The 22,769-nt window shown below is 43.3% G+C and overlaps 1 protein-coding gene across 12 annotated transcripts in view; it reads right to left on the bottom strand.

Annotated features, from left to right (window-relative positions):
- The window catches only part of Mak (male germ cell associated kinase), a 51,074-nt gene that overhangs the window by 18,813 nt on the left and 9,492 nt on the right, over positions 1 to 22,769 (bottom strand). For all 12 annotated transcript variants that reach the window (XM_034510020.2, XM_034510025.2, XM_034510027.2 and 9 more), the window contains exons 2-9: positions 22,029 to 22,351; positions 15,449 to 15,503; positions 14,539 to 14,660; positions 11,941 to 12,020; positions 9,999 to 10,131; positions 7,724 to 7,895; positions 6,658 to 6,825; positions 3,931 to 4,245 (exon numbers count right to left, since the gene is read on the bottom strand). In XM_034510020.2, the coding sequence (XP_034365911.1) occupies positions 3,931 to 4,245; positions 6,658 to 6,825; positions 7,724 to 7,895; positions 9,999 to 10,131; positions 11,941 to 12,020; positions 14,539 to 14,660; positions 15,449 to 15,503; positions 22,029 to 22,129 (1,146 nt within the window). In that variant the 5' untranslated portion in view covers positions 22,130 to 22,351. The remainder of the gene's footprint in view (positions 1 to 3,930; positions 4,246 to 6,657; positions 6,826 to 7,723; positions 7,896 to 9,998; positions 10,132 to 11,940; positions 12,021 to 14,538; positions 14,661 to 15,448; positions 15,504 to 22,028; positions 22,352 to 22,769) is intronic.

Below are 22,769 nucleotides of genomic sequence, written 5' to 3'. Positions count from 1 at the left end.
TCAGCCACCAGAGTCTTAAATTACCTCAGATTTAATCGAGCAATTACATCGGACAGTAAGTTTTCAAGGGTCTTCCCTTTCACAGTCAGGTGTTACTGAATGACAGGACATGTTCTGAGAAATGCAGCCACAGGTAACTGTCACTGGGTGGACATCACAGAATGTACTCACAAGAACCTAGATGTTCTAGCCTACTAGTGCGGCTTTTGTCCATGGGCAACATGTGTGTTCCACATGCTACTATACTGAATACTGTTAACTGTGGAGGAATGGTTACCAGTTGTGTATCTAAACATACACAAACGTAGATGAGGTACTGAAAAGAGGCTGGGGATATAGGTTAGTGGTGGAGCACAGAGGTAGCATGCACAAGGGCCCAGATCCAACCCAGCTACCCGGCACTTCCTCCCCCAGCCCCGCCCCCAAAGAGAAGAAAAGACAGGAAGAACTTGAAGCAGCCAGCTACCTCCACAGTCATGAATAGAAAGAGAATAAATACATGCACGCCCACAGGCTGCTCAGCTTCCATCCTCTATTTTAAATATTGTACAGGATCCAAGTCCAAAGAATAGTACCATTCAGTACCGGGCTGGCTCTTCCTGCATCAGTGAGAATACTGAAGATAATTCTCTACGGACATACCTGAAAGCCTACTGGCTCTAGGCACTCCCCCACTGAGACCTCCATCCCAGATTCTAGATTGGCTCATACTGACAATTAAGACTAACCAGCACTGGGTACTTTCCGTCCAGGGTTCTGGGTTGGCCCCTCATAGACAGAATCTAGAAAACAGAGACTTGGCTGTGAGCCTCCCCGCCCTTCTCCTTAAGTGGAAATCACCGTACAGAGGACACTGAGCTTGGCATGTCCCTGTGTCTTTCGTGTTTTCCTCTCTAAAATGTACGCACCACCTTCTAACCAATGCATAAAAGCCACTGTGGAGGGGATGGCACTGGAAGACAGGGACACCCTGGTATCTTCAGCCGCTTCCTGAAGAGGTGGTGCCAGAAGACCGGGCAATCTTATTCCATGAGAAGGTCCCTGTGTTCTGGGGTTGACCACCATGGGCTTCCCGTTTGTGAGAAAATATTCTGTTGTTTAAGCCAGAGTGGCCAGGTTTCTGTCATTACTGAATGTAATTCCAATGGACACAAAAAGAAAAAAAGGCATCAATGACGTTAAAAGGTAGGGCTGGCTGGGCTGAAAATTCTGACAACCTGCGTTCCATTCCAGGGACTGCAGGATGGAAAGAGAGCACAGGTTTCTGTGGGATGTGGAAACTCCACATGAGTGCCCTTCCCCAAGAAAGATTCACATGTGCTAAAACTCTTAAGATTTAAGTCTACTTGTCATGGAATAGTGTTCCTATTAACAGGAACAAGGATCGAGGAAGAAGCTGAGGCTTAGGATGTACTGTGAGCTGGTTTCCTGTAAGCTGATAAGAAAGTGGTACGGACCTTTGAACTGTAATACACAAAAGCAGTTCACAAAAAGGAACGGAGCTCGGAAGGCTGGCTGGCTGTGGACTAGAGGATGCAGGAAGAATGGCTTAGGAGTATACAGAGCTGCTGATACCCGGATGGGAATGGCAGGAAAGGACACCTACCAGCCTCTGCACCGTCATATACTTTGTCAAGAGGAACGCTTTTGCAACCAAACAGAATTAAGTATGGGATGAAGAAGAACCAATGCTCTGGGTGCAGGGAGTTGGCAGAAGATGACATTCAGCTAAGTGTGGACCTTCCTCAGCTGGACTGCCCTTTAGCGTGAAGCTGAATGCTATCCCTGCTGAACCATGTCAGTACGTATGGAATGATCCTGCATGTTTGGGAAGACTGGAAGGGGGCATAACAAGCAATGCCTTTGAAATACAAAGCAAATGTTTGCAGTCCATGTCAATACTTTGTCACAGAATGAGGGCAAAGTTTTGGGGAACTGGTGGGTCATAGAAGTCACCATTTTTCATATCTATGACTCCATGTCATGTGGTAGGTAGTTCATATGAGCGCCAGTCAAACCAGTGTCACAGGTTTCATGATGCCCCCAACAATGAAACAATCAGAGGCCAGTGGAAATGGATCAGTGCATAGTTAATAATTTAATGAGTGATCAGCAGACAATGTCGATCTAGAAGGTTCCAACAGCTGCCCAAGAGCATCCTGCATTCCTTTATCATGAAGATACAGGAATCATAATTGACAACTAAATAAATCCACAGAGGCCAGGATTGTCAGACCCAGGAGAGAAAAACCAGCATTCAAGAATAAGAAGTTTGCAAGGTAATGGGAGACCTTTAACTTTTTGAACCCTAGAGATGACACAGGCAAGTTAAATTGGAGAATATGTGATCTGCAGAAACATTTAGTAACAAAACAGACTCAAGAAAATTTCATGGCTAGAAGGCCCATCCCAGTTCTGGAATATGTTAGCTATATAAAGATGAGGGTCTAGATATTAGGTACTATAACTTGGTAAATACACCCAGGGGCTGAGCACAGAGTGCAGCTTCTTAATAAGTATGGACAGTGTTCAGTAACTATGATTTTTTTCCTTTCCTCTCAGTGTGCACCAGCATCCGATGGCCTTCTAAAGGGGGAAGAGAAGATGCAACCCTCAGTGGCAAGAGTGGCCCTTTGGTTTTGGAAGCCATTCATCCTGCTTTGCCCTCCCTGGTGTGTACTGTCTGTCGCTCGTTCAGGCAGCATCATTCCAAGTGGCCAGCAGGATGAGGAGGGGACTTAGTGGCCTTCAGAACAAGTTATTTATGGAGCATATGATGGAGTTGGGGATGTCTCACCCAGAGAGGAGATGGTATAAGGGCTGTTTTCAAATACCGGTAGAGAACCACACCCTCTTTTATGTTACATGTCAGAGACCACATTCTCCTTTATGTTATGTACCATAGAGACCACACCCTCCTTTATGTTACATGCCACAGACACCACTCTCTCCTTTATGTTACATGCCATAGAGACCACACCCTCTTTTATGTTATAGGCTCCCTTCTGTTATACACTATAGAGAGCCACAGTCTCTAATATTCAGAGCTGGATGAAGAGTCTTCTGGACCCTGGAGACTAGTCATTTATCCAGCAAATACTAAAAATCCACCCCATGGCAGGCACCTTCTAGATTCTGGAGTTATAGCGATAAACAAGACAGACATATTTCTGATGTCTCAGAGCTTGCTCTCCAGAAAAAGGGGGAAATGCTAGACAAGAACACAAGAAAGAGGAGTCAGCAGTATGTAAGGACGGGTTTGGTATTAGTGGGAGATGGGGGAGTCATACAAAGACGGGAAGAGTCGTTAGGCGTGGATCAGAAATTAGGTGCTATGTTTGCAAAGAACTGTGTGGGAAGAACCCAATACCAATAGTCAGCCCTGAAAGCACGTACATACGGGCAACATCCTACAGACCACACAGGTCGTATTTATATATTTGGGAACACACACACACACACCACCCCTATAATTGAAAAAAAAGAGACTAAAGGAGGCTTTGAAAGGAGAGAAGAGAAGGAGAAAATAATGTGATAATATAATCTCAAAAAATTTTAAATTACATTAAAATCATATTTCCAATCTGTGTTTGCTATCAGTGAAAACAGTGTGGAATTCTTGGGAAAATCATTAATATTTTGAATTAGTACTCTAGAGTGTCCAATTCCTTCTGTGAATTCTTAACTGACACCTGCAGCACACGAGTGTTATTTTTTTACTCTGGAAGCTTCTGCTCACCATCTTAAAATACCACCTCGTCTCTTATCAAACATCAACCAAAGAAAAGAAAGCAGGGGCTTTGACCTGGGGCAAGCTTTACACACACTCCACTGTTAGAACTGCACTGACAATCTGATGGGCGAGTCTCGGCTGTTACTTACCAGACTGTACCAGCCCATGTCATCTAAGGCATCTTCTCGTCTACTCACCATTGGTAAGGTTTTGATGATACTTGGGAACATCACCGTTTGTGGTGGTTTCTGGTGACCCTGCTGCTTTGGAGGTGGCTGAATCACTGTGTTCTGTGGTGGCTGAATGGTCTGTAGTGGTTGGTGGCCCTGTTTTGGCTGGGGCTGCCCGACCGGCTGATCAAGAATGTTTGGCAGAGGCTTAGGATCCCGTTCAGAGGAAGATGGCTTTGGCTCCAGAGGCTGCAGCTGCTTGTGTAAAGTCTGTTTTGCATCCAGATGGTGTGCAGAAGGGCCCAATACCTGACCGACTTGAAAATATGGGTGCTTCAGTGCCTGGAAAAGTATGGAAATACCATAGGGAATGCCACCTTACATTAATGCGTAGCTAATCAGAACCTTTCCAAGTTTAAATTGTGTGCATCCTTAACATAGGGCAAACCGCTCACTATTAACGATGGTCTTCTTGATGGGAGTTCTGGGTATTGAACCTGTGGCCTCAGACATGCTAACTTGCATTGACAAGTGTCAAGCATGTAGGATCTCTGTAGGATACCAGGTTGGGCAATGTTGAGTCCCTGCGGGCAGAAGACAAACTTCCCAGGAGAAAGTCTGAGAATGAAGCGTACATTAAATGAAGCACGCGGCTAAATCCATGTGTGTACCATCTCTGGGTTTTGTCTCGTCCTTTTTTTTTTCCCCCAATAAACTGCTAACTTGTAATACTGCTACAGGCAAGGTGAACAAATTGAAATTTTTTCTCTTGCCAAATTATAATCAACTCCACGTGGGTTCTAGGGATTGACCTTGGGGCATCTCACTGGCTCCTCGGAACATCAGCGAAGGCTTTAGCCTGCTGAGCCATCTCGCTGGCCCTTCTGTTGCTTTCACAGCCAGTTTTTCTCATCATGATATCAAGTATTTATACATGCCGTTGTTTTTTTTTTTTTTAATTTTTTAAAACATTTATTTATTTATTTTAATTATTTTATTTTTTTATTAGATATTTTATTTACACTTCAGATGCCATCCCCTTTCCCCATTCCCCCCCTTAGAAAACCCCTATCCCATGCCCCCTTTTCCTTTTTGCATTTATATATTTTTTTAAAATAATGTTAATCATAAGCGTCATAAGTTTGGAATTGTTCAATCAGAGGTGTAACCCACTGACCAACCTAGATATAACAACTATCTTTGACTGGTGGAGATACATGAATATCTGCCTCCCTGTCTCCCCCCTCTTTCTCTCTTTCATCACCTAGCTTCTCCTCTCCTCCTTCTTCTCCTCTTCTTACTCCTTTTCTTCCTCTCAGTACTCCTCCTACCTTAGCTCCTCCTACACATCACCCTTCCTGTTAAAATGAAACTTTTCTCTCAAAATACAATTAGAGCATAATTATGCCAATTTGTACCAGTGAGGTACAAGATAGTCCTAATACCCCGTCCATCCTTTTGTTAACTAACCAGCACCTCTGTCATCTATCCTAACTAAAACATTTAGTTCTGAACCTGGCTTTAGGATGAATGTCCATGCTGTTGGTTTTAAAGACTCAGTTTTTAAGTAGCTATGCATAGTCTCTCATGATTTCTTCCTATGCCAGAACTGTTGTTACCTCACAGGGTAACTGCTCCCCAACCCTTGTTCAAATATGCCTGGAATAATCAATCTCTCTCTCTCTCTCTCTCTCTCTCTCTCTCTCTCTCTCTCTCTCTCTCTCTCCCTCTCCCTCTCCCTCTCTCTTGTAGCTGGTCTTTTTTTCGGTTGTTGGTTTTTTTGTGGTAGGTTTTTTGTTTGTTTGTTTGTTTGTTTTTTAAAGACAGGGTTTCCCTGGGTAGCCTTGTCTGTCCTAGAATTTGCTCTGTAGACCATGCTGGCCCCAAACTCACAAAGATCCACCTGCCTTTGCCTCCCAAGTGTTGGGACTAAAGGTGTCCACTACCACTGCCTAGCTTGTACCTGGACTTTAGAAAAACACATATGCTATTTTTTAAAGGGGGGGTGTTAAGCTTTGCATGGAATTTATATTAAATTTAAATAATACAATTTGTCATCATTGTTTGTTTGTTAAGCCTCTGGCAAACAACCGGATAGCACTGTAAAGACCACAAAGTGCCGCAATGCATGGAGGCACTCCCTCTTGTGGGAGTCAGAGGATAAACTCTTACTGCAGTCTGAATTTCCTGATTCTTGTCCCAGTGAACAAGAATCCTAGCCCTCCACCAAAGAAGCCCACTGTGTGCCACCCAGACCAAGTATGTGCCGGACTTGAGGAATTATCCTTAAGTTTCCTCCTGTCTGGCTCACTGGGATCACATGACACCACCATGCAGCAACTCCATTTGCAATATGCCTCGCTCTTGCTTGTTGCATATAGTGAGTGTCTTGGGTTTTAGCAATCTTTACCAATCTTGGAAAACATTGGTTGAGAATCGATGTCTTTGTAAAATTGCAAGACTTTAAATATTTAAAGGTTGGAGAGATGGCTCAGTGGTTAAGGGCACTGGCTGTTCTTGTGGAAGACCTGGGTTTGGTTCCCGGGCCCAACATGGTGGCTCATAACCACCTATAGCTCCAGTTCCAGGGGGATTCAATGCCATTTACTGGCCTCTTGGGTTCCTATACACATGTGGTACACATCCATACTTAGGCACCCACACATGCACATAAAATAAATAATTCTTTAAAACCCTCACAAACTTAAAGAGCTGTCCCCTGGGAGCTGCCGCTGGGAGAGCGAGCGGCCTTACCTGGCTTGCGGTTGGTCGTTTTTTTGGATTCCAGTTCAGCATTTCTGTCATAAGCTGAATAGCCTCGCTGCTGGCATTGGGAATGAGAGTTTTGAGGTTTATAGGAATGCACTGGGGAAAGCGGAAATTCATGGAGGAGGCAAGCTGGTATCCTTCCGGCCAGTCACTCTGTTACAGGAATTACACAAAGAGAAAGTTGGTTTTTGTAATTAATATAACTCAGGAATGACACGGATTCACGTGGGAAGGCTTCAATGCTGAGTCATAGAAATAAATGTGAATTGAAATACCAGATGCCTTAGAGAAAGAAAGGACATGGATCTGAGAGGGGGCTACAAATGAAATAGCATATCTGTAAGTTTTGAAATAGCAAACTCCTGGCTTTCAGTCTCAGTGGCACTGTGGTGACTGAATCAAGGACAAAATATTTACAAAGAGGCTGCTTCCTGGGAAGACTCCCACTACACATCAGAGCAAGTCCAAGGTTACAGCATTCGTGGGAAGAAAGGATAGTCAGCTTCATGTTTTAGCATCTACATTCTCCTGCCGACTGAAAGGCCAGTGCTGGCTTAATTACACAATTACACTTAGTAGTTGCATTTTAGAGGGTAAGGTCTACCCCACGGGTAGTAGCCATGAGAGGTACTCAGAATTCAGTAGAACAAATATCACAGCAGAGATATAAATGAAAAAAAACGCTAAGAAAAAAAGGTCTAGGATTCCAGGAGTTAATGAATTGGGGGATAGGCATTCACAGAGCAAGCAGGGAAAGTCTTGGGATCACAAACATCGTCCAAACTTAAACTCTGGGTGGACTTGTCCCCTTAAATGTTTTTAAAGGAAAAGCAAACGCCTTTCCCCCATTTGAATCTGGTGGGATGTTGACTTCTTGCAATCTTTATTGCTTCCCAATAAGAATGTAATGCTTGTAAGAAAAATCATTAAACTATAAAGGTATTTGAAACTGAAAACATCACACACCTTTGCTAAAGTAAGAAATAAAAAATGAAAAAAGCAAAGCAGCAAGTGAGAGACACAGAGAGGCCAGCGGGACCAGAGTACTTACTTTCTTGGGAGTCCCTAACACTTGGCAAATTTTAAAGATCTCATCAACTTCACTTGTCCCTGGAAAAAGCGGTCTAAATGTGTAAAGCTCGGCCATTATACTTCCCACGGCCCACACGTCAATGGGAGAGCTGTACACCGAAGACCTTAGTAAAACTTCAGGAGCACGGTACCTGTGAAAACGAAAAACAGTACAGAAAAATGCTGTGGCAAGTGTGATGTCACAGGGCCATAGACAGCAGGAGTCAACGGTTGGCTCACAACGTCCAAGCAAGGCCCAAGGACAAAGCACCTTCTGTGTACCAGGGACTCTGGGTGAGACACCTATTTCTTGACCACAGTTAGTGGGGCTGGCTAGAAATGAGGAGAATGTCCATGTGGCTTGGAGTAGGTCTTCATATGGATAACTGGGAAGGTTAAGTACCCTCTGAAGTATTCAGAAAGAACCATGGACAAAACCATCATGTGTGCATGTATCCACATGCAGGTTAGGAAAGGAAAGACGATGGATTGTCCTTGAGTGGGGGGTTTCTGCCCCCTCCCTGTTTTTTACAAATCACATTGAAAATGTTCAGGCTATCATTACACTTCCTTAAACAGATAATACTATTTTTAATTTACAAGAGCAAAGGCAAGTGGCCAGGCCCTGCCACAGCCCCTGCTTGCAACCCTTGCTAATCTCCGTCTACAGAACAGCTGTTTTCCTGAGTCTGGCTTATGTCATTGACCATGATGGATTCCAGCTCAGCCTGTCTTCCTAAATATGACGCAATTCCATCCTTTGAGCTTCTGCGTGTGCACGCGCATATGTGTGTGTTTGTGAGATAGGGTTCCTCTGTCTAGCCCTGGCTGCCTTGGAATTCTGTAGATCAGGCTGACCTCGTATACATACCTTTCTCTCTACATTCACTAACCTTTCAAATGCATACACTACCTGGGACACTGGTGTGTTCTGGTCTGCACTATGCCAGCAATGATGGCTGCTTGTGTTAGACAGCAAATGCCAAGGAGTATTTTGTATATGCTCATCATTGACTTCTCTCTCTCTCTCTCTCTCTCTCTCTCTCTTTCTCTCTCTCCTCTCGGTTTCTCTGTGTAGTCCTGGAACTCACTCTGTAGACCGGGCTGGCCTCGAACTCAGAAATCCACCTGCCTCTGCTTTCCAAGTGCTGGGATTAAAGGCGTGGGCCACCATTCCCCGGCGACTTCTCTTGATAAACAGAAAGTTATCTTTTTGTTTTTTTTTAACTAAAGGAATATTTTATTTGCTTTTGGAGACTGTTGTTGGGATATATCCTTCAAAAAGCATGTATTCCTAAGTTCAAGGCTACTGTTACAAAGCACCACAACGTGAGATAATGCACGCCCTCTATCACAGCATTGGGAGGCAGAGGCAGGCGGATCTCTGAGTTTGCAGCCAGCCTGGTCTACATAGTGAGTTCCAGGACAGCCAGGGCTACAGAGAGAAACCCTGTCTCAGAATATATATATATATGTGATATGTGTGTGTGTGTGTGTGTGTATGTATACATTCTTTCCCACCTCACTGATCCCAACTTCTTATCCCTTCTCCACTATAAGATGTATGTACACATTTGATTTTACAAATAAACATCCAGGAAAATGCACTTAAGCCCACAACTTGCTAAATTTTCCACAAATAGAACACACTCACAGGTCCAACAACCAGATCAAGAAATGCATGCTACGGGTGCCTCAAAGGCTCATTCCATCACCATCGTGACACAAACCCACAGCCTTCCCTAGCCTTGCACTGTATACAAACGACTGCATTCAGTAGAAGCTCTTTTTCTGTGTGGCCTCTTACTCCTTACTCTCAGCGTTACCTCTGAGAAGTACCATAGTACTGTATGCCATGGTAGGCTATTCCCCCTCCTCCCACCCCACCCACTGAATAGCCTTCCCTTGGGTGAAATGCCCTATGGGCAATTGGGACTGTGACATCGATTTTGGTAACTCATGACCTTTAACTTATTTGTGTCATGGCTCTCATGGGGCAGAGACTTCTGTTTTTCATGGCCTTGTGTTCCTAATGCCTATGGTAATGTTTAGCACATAGTAGGTATTCAGTGTTATTGGAAGGTTGAGTGAAATATTTTTCCTTCTTTTGTTTCACTCGTGGAAGACCCACAAGCCAATTCTTCCCTCTCTGTAAAGGACATAGAATGTCTACATTTTGTTTTAAATACCCAATATAGACCCTCTGGAAAGATAATTAACTGTTCAACATAGGAAAACTTTGATATAAATGTTACCATCTGGTGGACACATAGTCAGTATATGGTGGTTGTGATCTTAATTCTCTTGCAAGTCCGAAATCAGCGATCTTCACCAGCTCTGGACCCATGCAGAGCAAGTTTTCAGGTTTCATGTCCCTGTGAAAAAAGCCTGTGCAAGCAAGAGAGGAAAACACACTAAATAATCATGTTTATTATCATTGTGTAACGGTTTATTTGCGTTATATAAATACAACCAAACCCTTCTATTAGCAGCACAGGGTTGGGGGATGAAACACTTTCTGTGAAAGAAGTAAAGGGGTGTGGGGACTTGCTTGCAAAATAGTTTAGAAGGTTCACATGACATGTAAGATCATTAAAAATAACCACCCATTTGACTTGTATTTTTAATTTTTGACTTCAGTGGGTGTGTACAAGGGATAGATACTGACACACTGTGACTACCCCTTAGTATTTCTCCAACCGTATAGAATCTGGATGTATTGTTATCACTACTGTGTGACAGACAAGAAGGAAGAGATGCGGACAGAAGCTTGGCTTCAGACAATGTAGTTGGTCTCCTTCCTGCTGTTATACTGCAGCTTAACACAAGATTCCCTGAGGTTAATCACATATTTGAAAAGGTTATTTGACAGAAGAGCTCCACTCATTTGAACTAATCTCCTCATTTATTGAACAGTTCACTTTCGCCTGGTGGCTAAGTCTTTGAAAAAGTCAATAATGAAAATGCTCGTTATTACTGAGTCTATATAAAACAGATGGTTAATTACAGCGGCTAATGGGCAGCCCAGAGAACATGGGGCAGGATTAAGGCAACCACGAGATCTCTCCTTGTGAGTCAGCTTTAAGGGGATTCTTTTCTGAAGTGGGTTTAGGCGCTGGCTTCTGAAGACCCCACCAGGAGAAGAACTATTGTTAGTACCAGAGGTCTTTTGTGGAGGTTTGAGACCCAGCCCTCTGGGCGTCAACATTTTTAACCATTGCCTACCTAGGTGCAGCAATACCATGACACAGACCTACAAACGTTTCCTGCTAAATACCCAAATGGCCAGTGATTCTAACCAGACATTCAATAATAGCAATGTTTTAGATGTCTGAGCTAATAATCATCTGCATTTAATAGATATACAAAATCACATGTAAACGAGTAAGAGACTCATAGGAAATAAACACTAACTTCCATTCTACTGAGAATGGAATGTAAGTAAGTAAACACTAAGGACAACTATAAAACACTGTACATAGGCACTATGCCTTATTTAAATCCCTATGAACAGCCATGCTTGATCAAAGGCTTCTTCTAATCCTTTCCAAAATATGTTTCAAGGGAAGGCTGTCATTGAGAGAACAAAAAGGGCAAGCCTGGTCCAGAAAGCATCCTTCACAGAGACAAAAAAAAAAAACAAAACAAAAAACAAAACAAAACAAAAAACAAAACAAAACAAACAAACAAAAAAACATCAGAATAGCAGAATGATGCATAAAAACAAGAATTAGCCATAACCTGAAATCACATCACTGCTCTCTTTACACAGCACAAAACTGCCAGCACCACTCAGGGTTTCTAAAAGTTGGGGGTCCCCTGCAGCCTGGCACCATCACTACCATGCCTGCTGTTCTCTGTGCAGTGCATTAGATCAAACTGGTTACTTTCGACTTATGTCTAGAAAGAGAATTCGTCCCCTAACCTGAAAAAACCCTCACAAGATAGACTTTTGTTTTTCGTCTTGTTAATGTTTTTCTAGTTGAGTTTAGCAGAGGGGTGTGAGGCAGGAGACTGGTGACCAAACTTCTAAAGCGTCTATTATAGATAATAGATATCTGTGTACAATTATAAAAAATTATAATGTTTTGACGACAAAGTCAGACATAACTCAGCAGAAGACACATTATTACCATGTGTGGTCTTGATGATACCCTGTGGATATAGACAGGAAGATGAGACTACAAAGAAACTCACCGTGCTTATGGATAAATGCCAGCCCCTGTAGTATTTGATACATAATATTTCTGATGACTGACTCAGGGAACAGTTTGTTTCTGGAAGAAATGAATATAGTCTGTTAACCAAGGAAAACTGAAGAAGACCAATGATACTCCTGGTGCCTTGCAGCCTCTATTGGCTAAAAGTATCATGGGTAGAGCTGCAGTGCTAACTGCTGTAGGTTTAAAGGGGAAAATAGCAATTTTCATTGCTGCTGTTTTGACATTTCAGAAAACCTCAAATTCAACAGCCAATGCCTTATACAAATACTCAGGAGTTAAAATCTAAACTGTGCCAGCAAGGGCAAAATACCCTGGGAAAAGTACCAATATCAATAACTACTCAGGCTTGGAGACTAAGTCCTGCATTGTCTCGGCCCGAGCTGCTGCTCTGGTCCGCGGGTCAGGGTCTAGCAAGAGAGAGAGTGGGGATGGAGGAAAAGAGACGTGAAAAATGGAGACAAGACAGAGGTTCTGATCAAGTCTCATTTATTGAAGGAAAATCTGGGGTATTTGTATGCTTTGCCACGTGCCTTGTAGGCGTGGATACCACGTGCGCCTTACAGGCATGGATACTGCGTGCACCATACACCTTGTAGGAGTGGATACCTCATGTGCCGTGTACCTTGTAGGCAGGGGGCACTAAACAGCAAAACAAGACATGTGGGATAAACAAGATGTTTATCAGAGTGTGCTCAGCTCTTGTAGGCTGTTGAAAACAAGTCTCTTGTCAGGGTATATGGCTCGAGATGGCTGCAAAGATGATAGCCGCTTTCTGCTAAAAGTCGGCTCCCAACACTGCATGGTTTAGATCCCTGTTGTTTTAAGACAGGGTCTTGTTGTATAGCTCAAGCTGGCCTTGAACTTACCATCCTCTTGCCTCAACCTCCCCAGTGTGGGGATTACAAGCTTGTACTACTATGTCCCAGCATGCTCCAGTCTTACACTGCATATTGATACTATCTAATAAAAATTCAGTTAAGGGCTACACATGAGAGCCAGGCTTCATTTTGCCAGCAGCTACATTTAACAAAAAGCAAATGAAACAGGATATAGTAAACTTACTTACATTTTTTAAGTTTACTTTGACTGTTGTATAAAACTATCAAAAGTACATATTTATATAAATATGAAATATAAAAATATGCATATGATGTGATGAGTGATAACCTCACATATGTATGCAGTATATAATGATTAAATTGGGGTAAATATTTATGTTTCAAACACTTCTCATTTCTTTATGGTAAAAACTTCAAAATCCTTTCTTCTACATTTCAAACTATGCAATTTGTGATTCTGACCTATGGCCATGTATTATTACACCATAGAAACTCCAGAACTTTTTACTTCTTAGAACCCATTTTTGGGTTTTTCCCCTTTCTCTACCTTTCCACTTAGTTTAAAAAAAAATACACTTATTTCAACATACAATCAATTGTGAGACCTGCTTTTACATAGCCCAGGGTATCCTTAAAGGTGCTACATAGCTGAAGATGGCTCTGTCTTCTGTTTTTTTCTCTCTACCTCCCAAGTGCAAGATTACAGGTGTGAAGTTACCATGCCTGACTAATATAAAATTATTTATAGTTTTTTTGTACTAAGTTTCTAAAACTAATTCACATTATAGCACAGTTTATTTTAATCATTGTAAGGGCTGAAGTCATATGAGGCCAGCGGCTACTACTTTAGATGTGGCATTTAGATAATGCCCTTGGTAAGTCCCAGTAAGGATTAAATTTAACTTGTCGGGCCACCAACTAAAATGATCAATACCCGAATATTAAAGTGAGAACTTGCTTCCAGCTGGTTAAGATTTATAACTCATATATCTCTAATGACTTCATCAGACAGTTTGCGGCAGGCAGGGTGGATGGATGTGGGCGTGTATTTACTTTTAGAGGCCAGAGGTGAGTGCTGGATGTCTTCATCCATTACTCTCTGCCTTGTTTCTTTGAAACAGAGTCTGTCACTGAAACAGGAGTTCACCCATTGGCCAGACTGTCTGACAAATGAGGTTCAGAGCCCCGTCTGTCTCCCTCCCCCCTGTTAGGGTTACAGCCATCCACTGCCTTTCCTGTGTGGTTCTTGAGAATCAGAACTCGGCTCCTCATAGTTTGCTCTGAGGGCACTTTACTGAGCTGTTTCCTCAGCTTCTGGCTCATCTCTTCTTGAAAGCTACTTTATTTCTTTCTTCATTTATTCACAACTCTTTGAAAGATGCTTGAAAGGGCAGTGAAGACAAAGGTCCTCAATTTTGCCTACAGCCAGCTTTACTCTTGAGTATAAGGCTGATGATTCTCTTCATTCTAAAGGGGAGGGATGATTGGACATCTGGACGTCCGGACAGCTTTGTGATTGCTGCCGGGACACTGGAGAGTGGGAGTGATGTCATAGCTGGCTCTTCAGTGTCGAATGCCACCATTTGATGAGATGACAGCATCAGCCCATTTAAATATACCTCTTCAAGTTATAAATCGGCACATCATTGAGTGTGAGGCACTGAAAGAATTCAAGGGATTCGTGGGAAAAAATGGCAGGGAAAATAGTTTTCATTAAAAAAAAAAAGACATACCTGTCTTTCATTAGCTGATAGAGGTTTTCTTTCATATATTCAAATATAAAATAAAGATGGTCATTTTCTCTGATAACTTCTTTTAGTTTAATCACATTGGCATGATTGAGTTTCTTCAGGGACTGTAAAACAGGACAGCAGTGTAATTCCTAAAGCACATTTACAGAGATCGGCAAGACCTTAGCCATGCTAGCCACCTCACGTACCTGTCTATTTCTTTTAGATTCATTAATAAATGACATGTTAAGATCTACATAAATTTAAAAAGATCTTGCGGAATTCATTTAAAGCAAACATTAAATGATTAAGCAATGGATATTAAGTAAAAAGGGCAAGCAAGAGCAGCGACAGCCAGTCACGTTCCCTTCCCTAAGGCAGGTCTCACCTTTTCTTTCTGACTTACCCATGTCAGACACCATGCAAAGTATCTAAAATCTCACGCAAGTCACACAGCGTAAAACACACGACAGCATATGCCATGATTTACAAGCATGCTTTTCCGTTAGAGTGTGAGTTTTGAAGTCATCTTTAAACAGAAGAAAGCCTCGTTTTCTGTTCCCCTCTAACACGGGAGCGAGGACTTTAGGAATATAAAGGAAGGACTGGATGCAGTTATCTTTAGGATGCATATGGAAGAGGCTAGGACAGAGATTCTCAACCTGTGGGTCACGTCCCCTTTCATGGGTCGCATATCAGATATCCTACATATCAGATATTTAGATTATAATTCGTAACAGTAGCAAAATTACAGTTACGAAGTAGCAATGAAGTAATTTCATGGTCGGGGGTCACCCCAGCACGGGAGCGGTGGTAAAGGGCTGCAGCGTCAGGAAGGTTGAGAAGGTGCTCTAGAATGACGTCAGTGGCTGTGCTCAGACACAGCGTATGGCTGGGGTCTCGGCCTCTTTACCTTAACTTCTCGCAAGTTCATACACTCATCCCAGGAATAGAACTTCCTCTTCATCCTGAAACAGACAAGGGAACGTTTAGTGTTCAGGACTGAAGGCTGCAAGAAACAAATTTCACAACCTCTGGTGTTCCTGAGTACGGCTTCATTTTAGGTGACATTCTTCCTCCCCCCCCCCCCAAGGAAATCCCCTCCTCTCTGCTCGAATCTCATAGTGCCAGGTCTGGGCTCAGAGGTGCCAGGTCCGGCCCACCATTACACAATCAGGACGGCCCTGGAGCTTCCTTTCTGAGTGAGTTCCTAACCAATTTTAGTCAATTTAATTGTAATTTTTTTCTTTTAAAGTGTGATTTTTCCCTTGCATGTTTCCATTCTTTCTGTAGCTTAAAAGATAATCACCAACACTATACTTCAGACTGGGGTAGGGCGAGAGTCAAAGTTTGGTAGCAAACTTAGTGAAGGATTTGACCTGACGACTTTACATTACGACATGAGCTTTGGGTAAGAGGCCATGGAATAATTTAAATTAGGGAAAGAAACAAAAACCAAACCAAACCATGAATGATCCAAACTTGGACAGAGTGATATTTCCTTTCCTTTCCTTTCCTCTCCTCTCCTCTCCTCTCTCCTCTCTCCCCTTTCCCCTCTCTCTTCCCTTCCCCCCCCTCCCCCTCCCCCTCCCCTCCCCCTCCCCCCTCCCCCTCCCCTCCCCCTTCCCCCTCCCCTCTTTCCTCTCCTCCCCCTCCCCCTCTCCTCCCCTCTCTCCCCTCCCCTTCCTCCTCTACTCTCCTCTCCATCTCCCCTTCCTCCCCTCCTCCCCTCCTCCCCTCCCCTGCCCTCTCATTCCTGTCCCTCCCCTTTCCTTTTCCTCTGTGGGGTCAGGGTGGTGAGTAGGACCCCAGAGATTTTTGCATTTTGATCTTTACTCACCCTCTCCCCATTAAAGACAGCAGAACTCTGTTTAGCATAATAAAGTAATTAATTCTACTCCGAACACAGCAGACAGATTGTATTTTTATGTGACTGGATTTTTAGTCATCAAAAGGAACAGGGGACAAGAACAACTGTGTGCTAGGCAAGGAGGTATCCGCCAGCACTCGGGACGGAGGCAGGCACAGCTCTTTGAGTTTGAGAGTAGCCTGGTCTACATAGTGAGTTCCAGACTGCCGGAGGCTACATAGTGAGACCCTGTCTCAAAACAAAACAATCTTCCCCCTCCCACCAAACCAAACCAAGGCCAAGGTGTGTGTGTATGTGTGTGTGTGTGTGTGTGTGTGTGTGTGTGTGTGTTTCCAGAAGGGTTTAACTGAAGAGAGGAAAGCACATCTTGAGTGTGGGTGGTCCCAACCCATAGGCTGGGATCCTGGGCCAAATAAAAAGAAAGTAAAAATGAACTGAGCAGGAGAATTCATTTCATTCTACATCATAATAGCTGAGGTACTAATGTATAGCCTGTTGGCATCATGCCTTCCCATCTATGATGGACTGAATCCCTCCTCCAACCAAGGGGTAAACAAAAACCTTTTCTCCCTTAGTTGCCTTTGTTGAGTATTTTACCACAGAAAAGAGGAACTGATAAAATCTAACGATTTATAGATCACCAGTAAGCTCAGTTATTCGATTAACTGCGATAAAGCAGGGCTTCATAAAGTTACAGAGCACATAGGAGCCTGGGGCATAGGCCTGACAGCTAAAGGGAGATCAAGGTGTGACTGCACAGTCTGGGCACAAATCCTGGCTCAGCTGCTCCTGGATGTATGGCCTTGGATGGCTTCTCCTCGGCTCAGAGTCTTTCCATAAAGACATGCTACTGTACTACAAAGCGTCTTGAAAACTTAGAGGAGCCGGGCGGTGGTGGCGCACACGCCTTTAATCCCAGCACTTGGGAGGCAGAGGCAGGCCGATTTCTGAGTTCGAGGCCAGCCTGGTCTACAGAGTGAGTTCCAGGACAGCCAGGACACAGAAACCCTGTCTCGAAAAACCAAAAAGAAAAAAAAAAAGAAAGAAAGAAAAAAGAAAAAAGAAAAAAGAAAAAAGAAAAAAAAAAAAGAAAACTTAGAGGCTATTCTTATTTTTATGAATCACCAGGAGACCTGAAGAGTGTCACAGCTAGTATTTTAAAAGTATCCTTAGGAATCAGAATTCCACTTAGACTCCTTCAGGCCCCGGAAGGAAGCTTATGACGTGGCTTAGTGAACTTCAGAACGGACCCAAAGGCACTGCTCAGGGAGACGGGTTTCTAGAAAGTTGCTGCTTTCCAAAAGATAAATCTAACATCAAGGCTTTAAAGTAAAAAATCAATTCAAACAATGCCATATAAGAAAACTAGTTTAAAAAAATGATTACGCTACCCCAAAGTGCATGTATGAGATGCCGATTCTTTCCGATTCGATATCAGAAGTGTAAAAGTCTCTTGAGATGAGTGAGGTGGTTCAGTGGGGAAATTGCTGCCAAGCCTGACGGCGGGGGTCAGGGGCCCTTAGACTAACGCGGAAGGAGTCCGTTGATTTCCACAGGCACACTGTTGCGTGTAATAATACATGCAATAATTTTTTAAAAAAAGTATCTGGTCTTCAGGACTCAGGTAAAAACATACCCAAGTTAACTTTTAGAATTCAATAGACACTGTGACTTAGCCCTGACTTGTACACTCTTAACTCTTCTCCCATGCTTATAAATATGGTGCCTTCTTTGCAGCAGTACCTCTCTAAGGAGACACGCTCCAGCCAGTAGACAGCTCTGCCATTCTCCCTGGCCTATCTGTGCTGTCTTCACTTGCTTGTGTCCACTCTAGCGAAAGGGACTGTCCTAAAATTCTGAGCTAGGTTTTCTGCTTCAAGTGCTTTGCAGCTCCTTTCCTGGGATTCAAGGCTTTAGGCTCCTCCCATTCCTCTGCCGTAGGCTCCTCCCACTCCCTTGTCTTAGGCTCCTCCCACTCCTCTGCCCCCCCTTTCCTCTCACTGCTCTCAGCTACTCAGCTCCGGCAACTCCCTAGAATGTTGAAGTATTCTTCCTTCCTCCTTAAAATAATAACAGCCGTAATAATTCATGAAGTCCATCCTCTATGGAACTGGTTCTCAACATGCGGGTTGTGACCCCTTTGGGTCACAAGGGTCCCCTAAAACCATCTGCATATTATTTATATCAGATGTCTATATTATAATTCATCACAGTAGCAAAATTATAGTTATGAAGTGGCAACAAAAACATTTTGTGGTTGGGGGGGTCACCACAACATAAGGAGCTGTATTAAAGGGTCTCAGCATTAGGAAGGTTGAGAACCACTGCTCTCTGGGAAGCCTCCTATGACAGTGTGCTGGCATTAGCCTCTGTCTGTTCGTAAGACTAATCTTCCACTCCTCTCCCACCAATTATGTTGTGACTTGTTGATTTGATAGCAACATGTGTCTTGTCTTCATTTTGTCATGAGCACATATATAGTAAGTATGTAGTAGGCGTGCAACAATTAGCTGTGCTGTATGAAGTTTCCCTGTGTGAAGTTTCCTGTATGAAGGGCTGTGTTTGTGACGTATGTGTGTGTGCATAGTGGCTTGTGTACTATGTAGCTAATGACGACCTTGGATTTCTTATCCTTCTGCCTCCGCCTCCTAAGTGCCGGGATTAGGGGTGTGTACCACCACATCCACTTTGTGTATCAGAGACGAAACTCAGGGCCTTGGGTATGCGGGGCAAGCTCTCTACCAACACAGCTACGTCCCCAGCCCCTAGCAGAGGTGCATGCACAAAGACTTCTTTACTATGAGAGAAAAATAAATCCTTCTATGTTACTTTGGTTAAGCTTTTAGTGCATTATTTGCTAAAAAGCATTCTTAAATTCTATATTATGGTTTCTTCCTTCCCTCAGTGTATCTGACTTCTAGTAGGTGAGTTCTCAGTTCTCCTGAGTCTACTTAGATCTCTCACCTGAGACCAATCTTCATGGTGGGAAGCCTAAAAGGTAAAAACCACCACTGTTTTTTCCTCTCTAGAAGAAATAATATTTTGTTATCTTAAAATCAAAAGATGCTAACCTTCCATGATACTAGAATACCAAGGCCCCCGTGTTTATCGTCTATCTGTATCTCCAACAGCCAAAGCTGTGAAGAACTGTGTCTCTCCTTCTGGGCCTTCAGAGACATTTTTATGAATGAGTCTGCTTGTGCACGCTAACACATTTCTTTGTATAACTGAAGAATTGCAATCCACATGTATGTGCATGTACAGGCAGTTGTTTACACATGTATGTGCATGTACAGATGTTTGTTTCTGTGATCCCACACCTCATTTCTTCTGCTCTGTCTCCTTGAGCAGTTGGATCTCTGAAGTGATCTGGATCAGAAAGAATGGCAGCAGCCATTTGGCATGAAGAGCGACTTTCAGGGCCCTGCTTCCGGCCTTTCCCACCGTCCTGATAAGTTAAATAGGCTCCATCACGTTATGGGGATTTCTTTTTCATTCCTCTTTGCTAAATATGATTTTTAAAAACCGATGAGTAGGCACTAAATTTCCCTAGGTCAATTTATTAACCTACCATTCATGTTAGCACATATTATGTACTCACTTATTTGGTAACAAAGGGCAGTTGGAGACTGATTATAAAATAATGCCATCGTGTGTGATGTTTCAGATAGGGACATTTTCAAAAGTCCTCGTTAAAGCATTTATCTTTTAGATTTTCATTCTTTAGTGGACTCTGTCTCCAGGTCTAACCTGGGGAAAACCAGCTGCAATGTCATGAGCATTCTCAGGCTACCCTCTGAAGAGGCCCAGGTGGAGAGGAACTGAGATTGTTGTCCACAGCCAGCACCAACTTGATGCTCACAGTTCTGAGCCAGGCTGGGTTTGGGTCACACTTCATACACTAACGTCCTAATCCCCGGGATTTTACTTATCTGTGCGGCAAATATTTGAGGAAGTCAAGATAAAGTGAGGTCATTAGCTGGCCCTGATACTCGCCAGGCATCTTTACAGCAGGGAGAACTGGACAGAGAATCACAGAGAGAGAAGAGAGAGGTTGGTAAGCCAGGGAGAGAGGTCAGAGAAGATCCCTTCCTCGTGGCCTGTAGAAGGACACACCTCTGCCAATGCCTTAGGGACTGGGGACTTTAAAGGATCCAGAAATACATGAAAATAAATTTGTCATTTAAAGCCGGGTGTGGTGGCACACTCCTGTAATACAAGGGAGTGGGAGGTGGAGGCAGGAGTATTAGTTCTACACAGTGAGTAGAGGCCAACAAGGCATGAGTGGATAAATGGATGGATGAATAGATAAACAGATGAATGAATGAATAAAACTGGGTGTTATTTAAGCCACCCAGTCTATGTAACTTTGTGGAATGGAGATACATGGCCCGTTGTGGGATAAATTGTGTTTTCTCACTCCTAAATTCCTATGCTGAAGTCCTAATCCCTCAAATTGTGATTATATTTAGAAATATGATTTCAGTTTTATTTGTTTGTCTGTGTTCTTTGCTGTTGTTACTGTTTTGAGGCAGCGTTTCCCTAAGTAGCCCAGCCTAGCTTTGAACTCATGATTCCCCTGCCTTAGCCTCTTGTGTGCTGAGCACCAATGTGCCTAGCTGAGGTAGTCTCTGAGAGGTAATTAACATGCAGTAGAATCTTTAAGAGCGGACCTAATCCTGTATGTCCTTATCAGGAAAGGAGAGCAAAACACACACATGCACACATGCACGCATACACACACACACACACACACACACACACACGAGAGAGAGAGAGAGAGAGAGAGAGAGAGAGAGAGAGAGAGAGAGAGATCATGACACATACACAGAGGAAAGAACGTATGGACACAGAGACAACCAGCTACAGGACACAGAGAGAGGCATCAGAAGCCAGCCCTGCAGATGCTCTAAACTTGGGTCTACTGGCTTCAGAAATAAATGGCTGTTTAAGCCACAAAGGCTACCAGGTAGCCATATCAGACTGAAATAGTGAATCACACTGAGAAAGGATCCTTCAGCCCAGCCAAACTTCTGACAACTGCAGCCCTGGTCCATTTCTGGGCTATCTCATAAGACTTCAAGCCAGAACCACTCAGTAGCCATTTCTTAATTCCTGATCCACAGAGTGTAGATTATGAAATCTTAGCCCTGTATTAAATTATCCAACTTCAGGGTATTTTGTTACATAGCAAAAATATAATAAATCAAACAAGTAATAATTAATGGTTGGTTCTATTTACTTCCATTTATACTCAGGAAAATAGCATATCCCTTTCAGAACTCAATTTGACAAGTCCAACCTTATTCTTGAAAAATTAGTAAGTTCTATTCTGTCCCATGTTTAGACTTAAATATCCACCATCTCCAGTTTTATCCTAAATGTATCGGGCACAAAATGCAGGGTACTCAGACTTCCTTGGTTTATTAGTGCAATATGGACTTCCTTCATATATGTGTATTCCTTTTTGATAATTCTATTTTTTCTAGAACAGTGTTTCTCATCAGTCAAACTGCCTTGCAGTCTGGACTGAACCTCACTCCCTAATGCTGCAGGTTCTCAAGCAAAGGAAAACAAACAGGCAAGCTTTGGACCGACTCCACAGTGGGGCGCACGCACGCACCTCTTGATGGCCACCAGCTCCCCAGACTCGTTACTCTTGCCCATAAGCACGCTGCCGTACGTGCCGTCCCCGAGCTGCCTCATGGTTGTGTATCGGTTCATCTTGGGAAAAGGTAACCCAGCAGAGGTCGTTGGCGGAGATCTCTTCCTTGTCGAGTAGAAATCTAAATACTTCTGTATCTGTGGCCCTCCTCCTTTTGGTTGCTACGCTGGAGACAGGCTTGTCATCATTTAACACGGCTCCTCCTCAAGGTCAGGTAGGCTCATGAGATACAGCAAGAAGGGATCTGGCAAAGAGACTCCGCGTCCATTCTTATGGACGCCCTGTGAAAAACCGAAGCAAAAAATGGTTTCAGGACAGAGTCCTTACAACGCATTTACTGACAGCCTAGATGCATAAAAATTAGAGCGGAAACAGAGGCCGCTGTAAGAGGTCATCTGTGCACTGTGGAAGGAAGTCCACACACAACACACTCACAGGCAGCCTGATGCTTCCCGGTCCCTGCACTGGGCGGTCTGTGGGTCTGTGACTGCCCAAAGAGGGATTACGGCTTTGTGGGATTATCTTTGTATCTGCTATAATCCATGTTGTTTCGAAGGAACCAGGGAAAATCAGACAGCTAAATCACATCCATTCTTTGAAGCAAATTTTGAATTACTTCATTGAGCATGTTAAATTTAAATTGTATTATTTATTTACAAATTCCTAGTAGATTACAACTGTCTACATTAGGCAAGGTAA

This window comes from Arvicanthis niloticus, chromosome 8, assembly GCF_011762505.2.
Source record: "Arvicanthis niloticus isolate mArvNil1 chromosome 8, mArvNil1.pat.X, whole genome shotgun sequence".
NCBI classification, from domain to species: Eukaryota; Metazoa; Chordata; class Mammalia; order Rodentia; family Muridae; genus Arvicanthis; species Arvicanthis niloticus.
The sequence above is the reverse complement of the archived record's forward strand: the minus strand, read 5'-3'. Positions and strand labels throughout refer to the sequence as shown.